The sequence below is a fragment of the Cariama cristata genome, unplaced genomic scaffold (genome assembly GCF_000690535.1).
Source record: "Cariama cristata isolate BGI_N322 unplaced genomic scaffold, ASM69053v1 scaffold19578, whole genome shotgun sequence".
NCBI lineage: Eukaryota > Metazoa > Chordata > Aves > Cariamiformes > Cariamidae > Cariama > Cariama cristata.
The window spans coordinates 1-12608 of NW_009633114.1; the positions used below are offsets into that span (position 1 = coordinate 1).

The 12608-nt window shown below is 44.3% G+C and overlaps 1 protein-coding gene across 1 annotated transcript; it reads right to left on the reverse strand.

Moving 5' to 3' along the window:
- Positions 1 to 5223: 5223 nt before the first annotated feature.
- LOC104156487 (apovitellenin-1-like) lies at positions 5224 to 6795 on the reverse strand. Its single transcript, XM_009706634.1, has 4 exons — positions 6734 to 6795; positions 6189 to 6348; positions 5388 to 5517; positions 5224 to 5286 (listed from the first exon to the last, which is right to left on the reverse strand). The coding sequence occupies exons 1-3, from the start codon at positions 6792 to 6794 to the stop codon at positions 5418 to 5420; spliced, it is 321 nt and encodes a 106-aa protein (XP_009704936.1). The 5' UTR covers position 6795; the 3' UTR covers positions 5224 to 5286; positions 5388 to 5417.
- Positions 6796 to 12608: the final 5813 nt, after the last annotated feature.

Sequence of the window (12608 nt, forward strand, 5' to 3'; positions counted from 1 at the left end):
GCCGCCGGGCCTTCCCTGGAGCCTCACCTGCTTTTTCTGAGTGCCAGTTTTCGTTATTGACATCACATACACACACCTCGTTTGTGATTTTGGTGTTTACTTTTAAATTTTGGAAAAGCTTCTTTGCCAAAAGTCTGTGGAAAGTGCAGAACCATCTGAAAGGAGGCTTGTCAGCTCTGCGCCTCGCTGGACATCCATCGTCTTTGACTGCTCCCTCACGGCGGCAGCTACACCTCTCTGTCCCTGCCCACACAGCCCTGCGCTGCCATCACCAGAGAACAAAAAATACAATACCTTTAGATGGAAATGTGCGTGCGTGGTGTGTGTGTGTAGGGGAAATCACCCCATGGCTCTTTTAAGTGTGACTACCAGTCATAAATTTCAAATACTTTACATGACTTTTGCCAGTCCTTGTCATCTCTCCCTGGAAGGAGAAAACACCTCACGTTGGGTTTTCTGCTACTGAAGGACTTGGGCTGTTTGTTGACAAGGACAGCCGCCACTGCTCACAGCAGCACAGAGCCTGAGGCATTCGTTAGTTAGCATTAATTCGTGATTTTTCCAAGTGTCAAAGTAAGAGGTGAGGGGAACTAGGAAGTGTAAAAGCTGAACAGTTCTGTGCCATCAACACCCTGAGCCACTAAAAATGGTGTAAAGTATTCACCATAATAAATAATTTTCAAGAAGGAGTGTTTTTGCAGAAATCGGGAACATATGAGATGTTATTCATCCATCTCAGAAACAACAGAAAACTGACATTTCTTAAGATTTTGTTTCAATCGGCTCAGTTGAACGAGTTACACCGCAAGATTTCCCAAATCTGCTGAGTGAATGATGATTACTCACAAAGAAAGTTTCTGTGATACGAATCTCACTGAAATGACCACTTCACTTATGAAGCCTCTCCAAGAACCTTGAAGCACTCAGTGAACCTTCACAGACATCACTTGGGAAGTGATTTCCATCTCTGTTTTACAAAGAAATCACAGATTAAGCTGTTTATTCCTACTGAAAAGTGGGAGTAGGTGTTAAATATTTTAACTCTGAGAGTAAAATGTATGGCTCCCTCTATCTGTCCCATGAATTTGGCTCTGGAACCCTTCTGGGGTGAAATACTTTTTTTTTCTACCTGATCCCAGCCTGAATGCTCTCTCAGCTGCTAGCTCCTGCCTTTAAGTAACTCACCAGAGGGTGATGCCAGTAATGTCAGGGTCAGCAGAGGCAGTGGGAGGTTGTCTACTTTGCTCTTCATATATTGCCCAACATTGTAGATTGTATAGCAGATTAACCGTCTGGAAGGCTTTCTGTTTACTTCTTTTAAAGCATAAAAACGCATAGGTAACTACATGATCAGGTGATTCAGTACAAACAAATACAGCGATCTATAGGTTGATTCAGTTTTGCTGGTATGCGAAAATCAATCAGATACCAAACAGCTCATCAGCATGTGGCTGGCTTGGATTTTCTGAAGGTTACATTGCAGGAGAACAAAAAGGTTATAATTAAGTGCATTTAACAAAATATCAAAACTTTGCTAAGTTTTAGCATGGAATTCATATCGGGTCCTGCTCTGCTCCAGCTATGCAGTGATGTAATACAGAAATGCCGCTGGGTTGCATTGATGAATTCACACAACAGGCTTGAAACGCAGCATGAGCCCCCTATACTTTCCAAACTTTTTCCTACCCTTTCTGGCAGTGCATGCAAATATCAAGCAATGATTTCCAGGACACCAAACTCTTAAGGGCACGTTCAGGCTCTTTCATACGAGTCATGACTTTTGTTCTTTCAGAAAGAAATACTTTTGAAGTGCCAGAAGAATAAGCTCTATCCTGAGAAAACTCAGAATTCTGAATTCTCCCCTGGGGCAAGAGGGGATATAAGCTGCAGGGCTTCTCCTACAAGGGTTGTATTGGGGAAAAAAGAGAGAAAGACTGAGCAGACAGTGCAAAACAAGCAGGTAGGAAATCATCTCAGTAGCAGAAAGAGCTGAAGTTTCAGGCTTTTTCATGTGGTAAACGCTCTTATCAGCCCAAACTATGCTTTTCTAAACCTCCTTCTAAATACTGGTGCATTTACATAATACATATGCATGTACACATTGATGTGTGACCAAGGAAGTGCAGACAGTGTAAGCAAAACAGGCAGCAATAAAGAAATCTGCAAAAGAGCTCTGCAGAAGTGGTGAAGCAGCCAGAGATGGAAGAACTTGCTGCTCTGCATGGGGACACTGAGCTCATTCTGATTGCGCGTGGTACCAAGCGGCTGCTGAGACACAGAAAATGCAAAATGACATTTTCTATTCCAGACAAATGGTTAACTGCAAGTTTATATTGATAGCTGATCTGATTGATAATTACAAACCCAAACCCAAACAACAAAATAGCCAACTCCAAAACATAGGGGACTCATTTCTCCTGTATTGGTAGCCTACCAAATTGCTCCAACAGGACAACAGCTACAGCATGTTTAGGCTTGTGCTGAAGCCAACTCCTCTCAGTAGCAAAGGTCTGGGGAGATGAAATTCAAACTGGGGCCATAGGAAGCTTTAGAGATTGAAGTACTGTTGGCAGTAAGTCTTTCTGATCATTGAGAAAAAAAGTGGACACACACATTTTCAGTATCCAGCACTTCAGGCTGGAAAAAGAGCCTTACTGTTAGCTTTGGGCATTCTTCCCGCACCCGCAATGCTGCCCAAGTGATAGGAGTATTAAAGCTCAACAATGGCAAAGTCTGCTCTCCCAAGATAGTCAACTACTGTTGTAAAATGTGGAGAACAGATTAAAATAAAGGCTTGGAACTTTGTACCTGGGGTCAGAGCAGTTCTCTCATCAATGCTGGTGGAGGTTGGCACAGAGATATGGGATGAAATATAGCCTTCATCTGTTAATTAGCCTTTTGAGTTAATTTCCATACTCAAACTCAGTGGGGAGCAGAGGGAAGGGATAACCTTGAGGAAATACATTCAGCTTTTAGCACAATTGCTGCTGATTCTTTCATTTCCTTCAATCTCCATTGCTTTTTCCTTCTCCTTGTCACCCCCTATCTCTCCCTTTGCTCCCTTGCACACTTCCGTGGGCAGGGCCAGACACTGACATCTCCAGTTCCTCCTTGGGCTTCTCTGCTTTTCCTGCTTCCCCATCTCAGTTGTTGATTACCTGATAATCTGGAAATAGCGCCAGGGAGCAGCGAGAGCTGGGATGTTCCAAGAGAGAGGACAAGCCAGGAGCCAGTAGAGACCACAGCACAGGTAGTGATGCCCCCAGCCAGGGCACAGCCCCACTGTACCCAAGCAGAGGCGAGGTGGTAACTGTGACGGGGTCCTTCAGTCATACCAGGGAGCCCACTCAGGACAGCAAGAGGCAGAGCTGGAGGCAAGGCTACAGCATAGGCTCAAGGTCCATCCAGGCAGCAGGACCAAGGACAGCATGAGGCTACCTACAGTATAGGTCCAGCATCCATGCAAGACAACCCACCAGTAAGCCAAGACATCAGGGAGCAGGGAGCGGTCTGGGTGCCCGGAGGCTGAGCTTAGATGTGGCTCCTGGGTCTGTAGGCAGGGTGTGTGGATGAGGGTCCCTGGTGAGGGCCATTACTGGGGCTCTCAAGCCCTGTATGCTGGATTTTGCTGAGATAGAGTTAATTTTCTTCATAGTGGCTAGCATGAGGCTATGTTTTGGATTTGTGCTGAAAACAGTGTTGATAACACAGAGCTGTTTTAGTTATTGCTGAGCAGGGCTTACACAGAGTCAAGGTGTCTTTCTGCTTCTCGCACCACCCCATCAGCGAGTAGGCTGGGGGTGCACAAGGAGTTGGGAGGGGACACAGCCAGGACAGCTGACCCCAACTGACCCAGGGGATATTCCATACCATATGACATCATGCCCAGCATATAAAGCTTGGGAAGAAGAAGGAAGAGGGGGATATTCAGAGTTACGGCATTTGTCTTCCGAAGAGACTGTTACGCTTGATAGAGCCCTGCTTTCCTGGAGATGGCTGAACACCTACTTGCTGATGCGAAGTGGTGAATGGATTCCTTGTTTTGCTTTGCTTGCATGTGCAGCTTTTGCTTTACCTATTAAACTGTCTTTAACTGGACTCATGAGTTTTCTCACTTTTACTCTTCTAATTCTCTCCCTTGTCCCAGCGGGGGGGGAGTGAGTGAACGGCTGCATGGTGCTTAGTTGCCAGCTGGGATTAAACCATGACACCCTCACAGATAGTTATGGGTAATGTTGAAGCAGAACAAAGTTTTAGGTTTAAGACCTCAACGAGAGGAAAGTAAATGGAGATGCACCTTAACAGACAGTAGTGTTGCTTTGTAGTTAGTAGACAAATATCCTTTTGCCAGTTGTAGTGGTGCTCTCCCTCCAAAGCAGTAGCTCTGCCCGTGTGCATGTGAATCCTAGATCTCAGGCTAGCGGTGTTTTGTTTTAGCCTCTGCCACAGTCTCCCACTGCGATTTCAGACAAATTACCTGCTTTTTTCTGCTTGCTTAATGATAAGCTAGATAGATTTCTTTATCCAATGTAGGCACCTGAGATAAGGCAGTTACACAGGGCTGGCAAGGACCTGCCAGGTCTTCATAGACAGTCCTGGGCATAGGTACCCCTCTCATAAACTGGTCACCCTCCATCTTGAAGATAGGGAGAAATTTTCCCCTCGTTACTCCTTTGGAAAGGCTATTCAATACCCTCATGAGTTGGCTGATGAAACATACTTTCAAAGTCCTGCTCAGATTGATGGACAGTTACTGGCACTTGTTTTCCCAGATGATCTGAAATCTTCAGACACTTGATACAGGTGCACCTACTTGCTTCTTACCTAACCAATGAGCACATCAGTAGGACTTAAATTTCATGGTCTTTCCTGATGTGAGGTTACGGTTGCCATATTGTGGCTACCCTGAAAGATGCTCAGGTAGTGCCCCCTCCACCCAAGCAGAACCTGAGCTTAGTTAAAAGTGCCTGAACAGTCAGGGTTTGTTAGCATTGCCTGCAACAACTTCTTGTGAATCACAGCTACATTCTCAGCAGAATGGGATGGCAAGGTGGATGTGATTTTGTAACAGTCAGTACAAACAGGATACTTAAGGAAGTGTAACAACCAACATTTTTTTATTAGAGGGGCAATGGCCAAGCCATTCAGGAGGAATTAATTTTCAGGATTTGGCTACAGAAGAGCTCTACAATCTCATTGCCTTCCCCATGCCCAGCCACGGGGTTTTTTTGGGGGGAGACTTCAGCAGATGCCTTCCATCCTTTGGTCTTTGAAGCTGGGTTACCTCTAGTGGCATTAAGAGGAGCATCGGTTCTGTCTTACTGACTGATCTTGGTCCGTCGTAGGGGCAGGGGGAGAGAAGACACTGCAGGGTATTACCAACTCACATCAGGAAACACTGACTTGTCTTCATCTGGCTAGTAGCCTAGGACTTTTGTGTACCACATGTTCTTTATTTTTTCGATTATCTGTTCAGCCAGTATACTGAGTTTAGTCGTTTCTCTGATGAGGAAGTTCCTGCAGGAGACGACAGTGTATGGGGTAAGATACACAAATACGCGAGGGTAATCTCCATCTGCTGTAGTTATCACATGCCTGTCACTGAGAATGCAAAGCTCCTCAGCAGTCCTAGAGGGGCTTTCCTCAGAAGACAGGAATAGGCAGTATGTGTTTGCCATGAGTCACATGAAACTGTATCTCTAGGGTCATCATGCTTTTTTTTCCTTTTGGGAGGCAACTCGTTCCTTGTATTTGAGGAATATGTATTCACGGCTAGAGCCAGCTTGGTGATTTGCATCGAGTGACAGCAATGTTTCCTGGCACCTTCAGTACTCAGCCCCCCACGGACAGCACCGCGGCACCCTTCCAGGGGGGCTGGTGCCCCACAAACCAGCAGCCCCCTCCCTCACTACCGATGTATAAAGAACAGTACCTCCTATCCCCACAAGCATAGTCGTGTTCAATGCGCATCCCTGCAAAGAGCTTGCACTTTCACATGAAACCATATCATCCCACCCCACCTTCCAGCACTCCACTCCCAATGTAGTCACATTAGGCTTTGGTTGCTGATTAATTTCCCATTGGGTCTCCCCATATAGATACTTGATTAATCTGTTCTTTCTTCCACTCCTCCCTCTCCCTTTTCACCCATGGCTATTGCAGCGTTAGCACAGACGATCTTTCCATACCTGGTCACAACAACTGCTGGAGTCTGGGAAGCATCCACCAGGAACTGACCGACTTTAGGGGACACCTTGTTCACACATTCATAGATGTAAGCTGCAATTGCATCGGGGATGACCAACCAGTCACGCCGCTCTTTCTCAAAGATGGACTTTGAGTGCACTTCTGAGAAAGAGGAGGCAAAAAATCATGAGGCTTCTCCAGTCACTTGTGTCTCTGATATCTTCCCCCAGACACAGTGGGAAGAGTCTTGAAATTCTGAGATTCAAATCTTCCCCCAGATTCGCTCTAGCAGCATCCAACAGCACTCATTTTTGGGCATCTGGGTCATAGGCCTTACATGGCAGAGTATTTGCACCAAGTATGGACAGTTTTCATGCCAGGCCCCTACTAATTGTTTCATGCTGTCAAGCACTATATATTCATGGTCTTGAAATGTGTTATTTGGCCTCAGCCCTGCTTTATGGATGGGTTAGACTTCTCCAAGGCAAGTGAGAACCTGTAGAGCTGAGCTTTGTCTCAGGCAAAGAGAAAATCTTTTCAGACTTACCGGGGAGAGTGGTGCTAAGGAGCAGAAGCAGGGCTATCACCAATGCCCTGGATTGCAGCATGGTTTGCAGCTCCGCTCTCTACACCAAGAGACCTACTGGAATCAGCATACAATGCTTTGTTTCTTTTCAGAGAAGTAAAACATGTCAGTTAAACACCAACAAACCTAACCAATAAATGAAGAAAAGAACAGGGAAGATCACAGCGCATTTGCTCTGAAGAACTGAGAAAAAGATAGTATAAAAATAAAAGTGTCCTTTTATTTGTATAATCACAAATATCCACAATGAATGATAGCTTTAAGAAATATGTGACAGTTAAAGCTACTTCTTTTGTACGAGAGCTAAAATTCCTTGTTTCAGCACATGAGCAAACCACTAAAACTGGCAGAGGTCAGAATAGGTTTCCGCCCCACAGAAGTACAACTGAAAAATCCATAATGTGGGATTTTTTTGTTTGATTTTTTGGGGTAAATTTCTCTAAAGAACATTGTGCTAGTGACTGCATCACATACAATGATCATCTTAGTGACCCAGTGATCTGAGTATTTTGTCTTGCTCTAACTGAGGAAAGACCCAACTACCCAACTAGGTTCTCTTATCTTTTCCACACTGGGATTAATGAAGCAGATAATAGCCCAGGCAGAACAAGTTCTCAAAAGGGAGTAAGTGCAAACTTTAGCTTCATCCAACCTCCTTTATTTCGTCTATTTAAAAAGTCAGAATTGGAGGAACTCTTGAAAATTTGGTACTTGGTACTTTGAAGAGATTACATCTAATCAAGCTTTTCAAACATGCTGCACTTAAAAAGGTGTTTAGAAGTTAAAATTGACTTATGCCCTGAATTAGAGGGCTGCATCACTCAGAGCAACATGAAGAAAACATTGCAGTGTTAGGAATTACGACGGCAAAAAAGGCTGCAAGTCTATTACATGTGAATGCTTTGGTAAATCCTGTGCCAGGTAGCTACAAGTCAATGCTTCTTATTCCACAGTAAGGAAATTTCCATCCACTTTTATTTCTTTCTGTGCACAGAGAACCTTCAACAGCTACCACTCCATTCACTAGACATTTGCTGACCAGCAGCAGTTGCTCCATTACCACCCTTCCTTGATTTTTAATCCTAGAGCCAGTTTCTCCCTCTGTAGACAAAAGGTATAAACTTGCTTCTCAACAGCGTAAAGAGGTGATCTTACCCGCTTTAGAGCCTGTAGTCCCTGTGGTGAAGGCAGCTAGGAAAAGGTTATGCATCTTCCAACACTGAAACTCTGCAATCCCTACCATGGGCTTGACCCTCCTATGACTGTCTTATGGAGCATACATCACTCAGTTTCAATCCCGGTTACCTCAAGCACTCCCACCCTCCTCCATTTCAGCAGTATTCCTGACTATGGAGCATGAGAAGGGCTCACTCTTTGGCTTGCAATAAGAAATGGGGCAAGATAGAAGACCACCTCCACTCGCTTCTCTATGTCCTAGATATACCAGTCACAAAGTCCATACCACCCAGAACAGAGAGTTCAGCTCTTACCTGTCCTGTTTTCTCTCTCTTTCTCAGGCCAAAGCTGAGGTAGATGCTCATCTGAGACACCGGCATTTATGCAGAGCTAATATAGCGATAGCAAGGGGTCAAAGGTCCTGCTTTGTTTCCCCATTTGCTCTTTTGCAAGCACATCCAGCTCAGTGGGACAGGCAAGAAGCTGTGGAGGACTCTGGACCTGTTATTGAGATTTGGTAATGAAGGGTCAGTCTGACCTGAGCCTAAGAGATGTGGAAGGCAGCTCCTGGGTCACTAAGTCCCCTACTTTTGCAGGCAACCATGTCATAGAGGCCCCTTTCATAAGTTGACCAAATTCCACATGAACAATAGCTACAGCAGGGCTGAATTTTGCTCCTGCTGTTCCTGTGGGAAGGCCTGTGCCATAACCTCACTGCTCTGGCAGTTGGAACTTGTGGCTGTTATGCCCGTTGGTATTTTACCCTCCACTTCCAACAAATGCATTAACCAAATGGTGCACAGGGGTATGTGTGCACCCCTCTCACACTTTACTTTCTTCTTTCCCCATGCCCAAGTCCTCTTGCACAGGCTGACAAGATGGGCATACGTCTGAGCCAGCTGTCAAAACTTACCCAGGGGAAACATCCAGCTCTGGGGCCCCCAGCCTGGGAAAGACATGGACCTGTGAGAGCGGGTCCAGAGGGCCAGGAAAAATGATCAGAGGGCTGGAACACCTCTCCTGTGAAGAAATTCTGAAAGAATTGGGGTTGTTAAGCCTGGAGGGGAGAAGGTTCCAGGGAGACCTTATTGCAGCCTTTCAGTACGTACAGGGGACTTACAAGAAAGACAAAGACTTTTTACCAAGGCCTGTAGTGACAGGACAAGGGGCAATGGTTTTAAACTGGAAAAGGGTAGTTTTAGATTGGATATAAGGAAGAATTCTTTACAATGAGGGTGGTGAGACACTGGAAAAAGTTGCCCAGAGAAGTTGTGGACACCCTATCAGTGGAAGTGTTTGAGGCCAGGTTGGATGTGGAGCAACCTGATCTAGTGAAAGATGTCCCTGCCCAAGGCAGGGGCAGAGTGGATGAGGTGATCTTTAAAGGTCCCTTCCAACCCAAACCATTCTATGATTCTATGATAACTTCTCCCCAGGCTCCCCAGGGACCTGGTCCCAGTCAGGAAGCGGCTGCATTGCCACTGTGGGCCGTGTTTTCCCATAGCTCAAGTTCCAAGCGCCCGTTGGGCCTTCAGTCAGGCCAGCCCTCTGTATTTGGCACATGCAACCACTCAGCAGCAGGGGGAAGAGACAGAAGGGCTGCAAGCCTGAGCTACGAAGGGCATTAGCTAAGGGGAACACGGATGGCATAAGGCATAAATTAAGCCTACTGTGTGAGACCCAACAGACCTCCGTTCTTATCTCAGCCACTTATTGATTAGGTGACTGTCACATGTGCAAAGTGTGAAAAGCTCAACCAATATCTTCATTTATCAACCAAACACAATTTCTAGAAGATTTTTCTTCTCACGGAGCTCAAAGTATTTTAGAACCAAACAGTAAGCGTCCTCATTTTACAGACATGGCAGCCAAGTCAGCGATTGCTACAGTGGGTCACATAATTAAAGAGTGCTACCAATGGTTTCCCAACATTTTTCCACTCTCCTGGTGTGTATTTATTCAAATTATCTTCTTTCTTAGCAAAACAAAAAAAGTCTCCTAAAATAAGAACAACAAAAAAACCCAAACCCATACAAGCAAACCATTTTGCATTTTCATCCAAAAAATAACAACGGAGAATTCAAACTAATGTATAACAAGATTAATTCCAGAAGTAAGAACAGAGAATTTTCAGTTCCACTTGTGGTGCAAACACTAAAAAGCAATTTAGGATCTAGGAAGAACACACAAGAGCAACTGGTTGAAAGTTCTCTTATATTTTAATTATACATTTGACAGTCATTGAAGAGAATATACACATTTGCCATCTGCTTTTACAGCTAGAATAGTATTCAGAAGACCAGCACAAAGCACATTATAGGCATTAAACTTAGCAGAAATAGCAATGAGTAGTCATTACTTGTGGGGGTTAATTTAACATAACCTCAAGTGTCATCCCTCTCCTGCATCAGGTCGATAAATGGAAGGCTCTAACCATATTAAATGTGTGTTTTAAACTGATGTGCTGCTGGAGGTAGTAACACAGAGAGGACTTAACTACCCTACGTAGTAATACGTACCACTGAAGAGCTTTGCATTGTGGTTGTTATCACACAAGGTAACTTCCACTGCCCTGAAGTTAACCTGACTTTAGCTAGTGCTATCATGAATACAATCCCAGAGATAGCAACTGGGCATTTCAGCACTTTCTATTGCCAAACAGGCACTTGCCAAGACCAGATCAATGGTTGCACAAGAAGAGCCCTTGCCCTCCATTCCTGGAACAGCATTCCGGAATGGCAGGGCGCTCTGCAAATAAGCAAGAAAGCCAGATATTGCGAGTCCTTTCTTAATCAAAGAAAAATTACATGGATTTTTAAATCTCTTTTATGAATCTGTGGTCTGAGGCGGAAAGCAGCTGACAGGAGCAGCACAGTTGTCCTTATCTGCCCCATATGGCATCGTCACTTACTCATTACATTATTATTTTAAATTAGGGTAACTCCAGCAGCTATCAAGGCACTTTATCTGAGACAGAAAATTCATTCTTGGGGGTAAGGTATATCCCTTCAACTGCATGACAGGAAGAACAAAAGTCTAGAATGGCAATAACTCCCATATGTGAAACATATTCAACTTTTTCTTCACAAATGGGCTGACATATGAACATCAGCCCTTTGGAATGGCTGAAAAATTAAGCATGAATAAATTGCAACATAGAAGGAATGAGACTAGGCTATTTCCTACTGTTATTTCTTTCAGTGTGCAGTATTTGAGCTGCTCAATTCTCTCTCTTATAAAAAGTCAAAGACCCTGAAATCTTACTGGAAAAAAAGAGTCCACATAGTATTGTGCCGTGCTGTCACAACGGCTTTCATTTATAGCCAATTAAAAATAGAAATAAGCATTCAAAGCACAGCCTATTTCCTTCCCACTCTTCTATCTGCCTGCAGTTGTAAAGCACACGTATATAGATTTCCCTTGTCATTATTTCACAGCCCACCAACTAGGGTTTTATGAACCGCAGTGGTCTGTGGACCAGTAAACCTGGTACCATTTCTGCTTCCCTGCTGGATAACCTAATCTACTTCCGTTGCAATTAAAGAAGTTACAGAATTAAGACTGAAATACAATCAATTTTCCCTGAAGAGTTTTGTTTAATGTTTCTATAAATATGAACAAAGTGACTGAAGAGGAGCTCAAGTATGATAAAGATAAAACTATTCAGACTTCACACAGCACAAATTGTGTTCACACAATCTACAATTAGTCACCCTTGCTCAGTTATGGGGACTAGAGGAACAAATAAAGATGGAGGGCTCCTTCATAGAATTTAGATAAAAAAGCACAACCTCTGCAGTTAGTAAGCGTGTACTACAGCAGCAAGCTTCAACAGCTGCTACTGTTACTCAGAGTCATCTGGGTTTTCTTGCTGTGTGAGGGGGTTCTCGCTCACAGGAAAACTTGCAAGACACATGTTGGCTTATATGCACGTGAATGCGAAGGAAGGTGAACTTCTTCCAAGCTGCCATCTTGGGGTCTCACCTGATGTCTCAATAGCCCCTACTCTTGATGGAGAAAGGGGAAGCCCTTCCCTGAAACCTGGACATTTGGGCTGGGTTGAGATGACAGGAAGAACTTGTCCTGCATGATGTATGGACCTATTGGAAGCATAAGGAGATTCCAAGCCACCAATTCAGCTTCCAAGTGTAGAATCTGCAGGGCCCTGGGTATCTGCTAAAAGTCGCCAGAGGGCAATGCTAAAGTCAAAACAGGATGCTAGCTTTGGAAGAAGGAGCCTCATACTATTTTCTGTCATTGCAGTCACCATAAACTCCTCTTAACTAATAAAATTACTAGCCCATCATAGAAGAGGGTGTGCATAAAATCCTCAGCATGCATTGAGTAAGAATAAAAATGATTCACAGCCAGTGGCTGAGAACCAGATTCAAGAGTGATACTGGCTTTGCAGGTTCTGCACACACTTAATTCTCTATATTTCAGATGTAACTCATGGGTCAGTTCACATTATTCACAGTTTGGGTCTAATGCAGACAAGGAATACATTGAATACAGCCTTCCTTTCTTGAATTCAAACTTTGGAGTTAGTCTTTTAGCTCTTTTAGCTCTTTTTTGTGCTAGTCATCAACTGCTGGTGAACAGTCCCTCTGTCTTCAAAAAGTAGGCCTCCGGTTCTGAAACAAATTCAACCAGAGAAGCT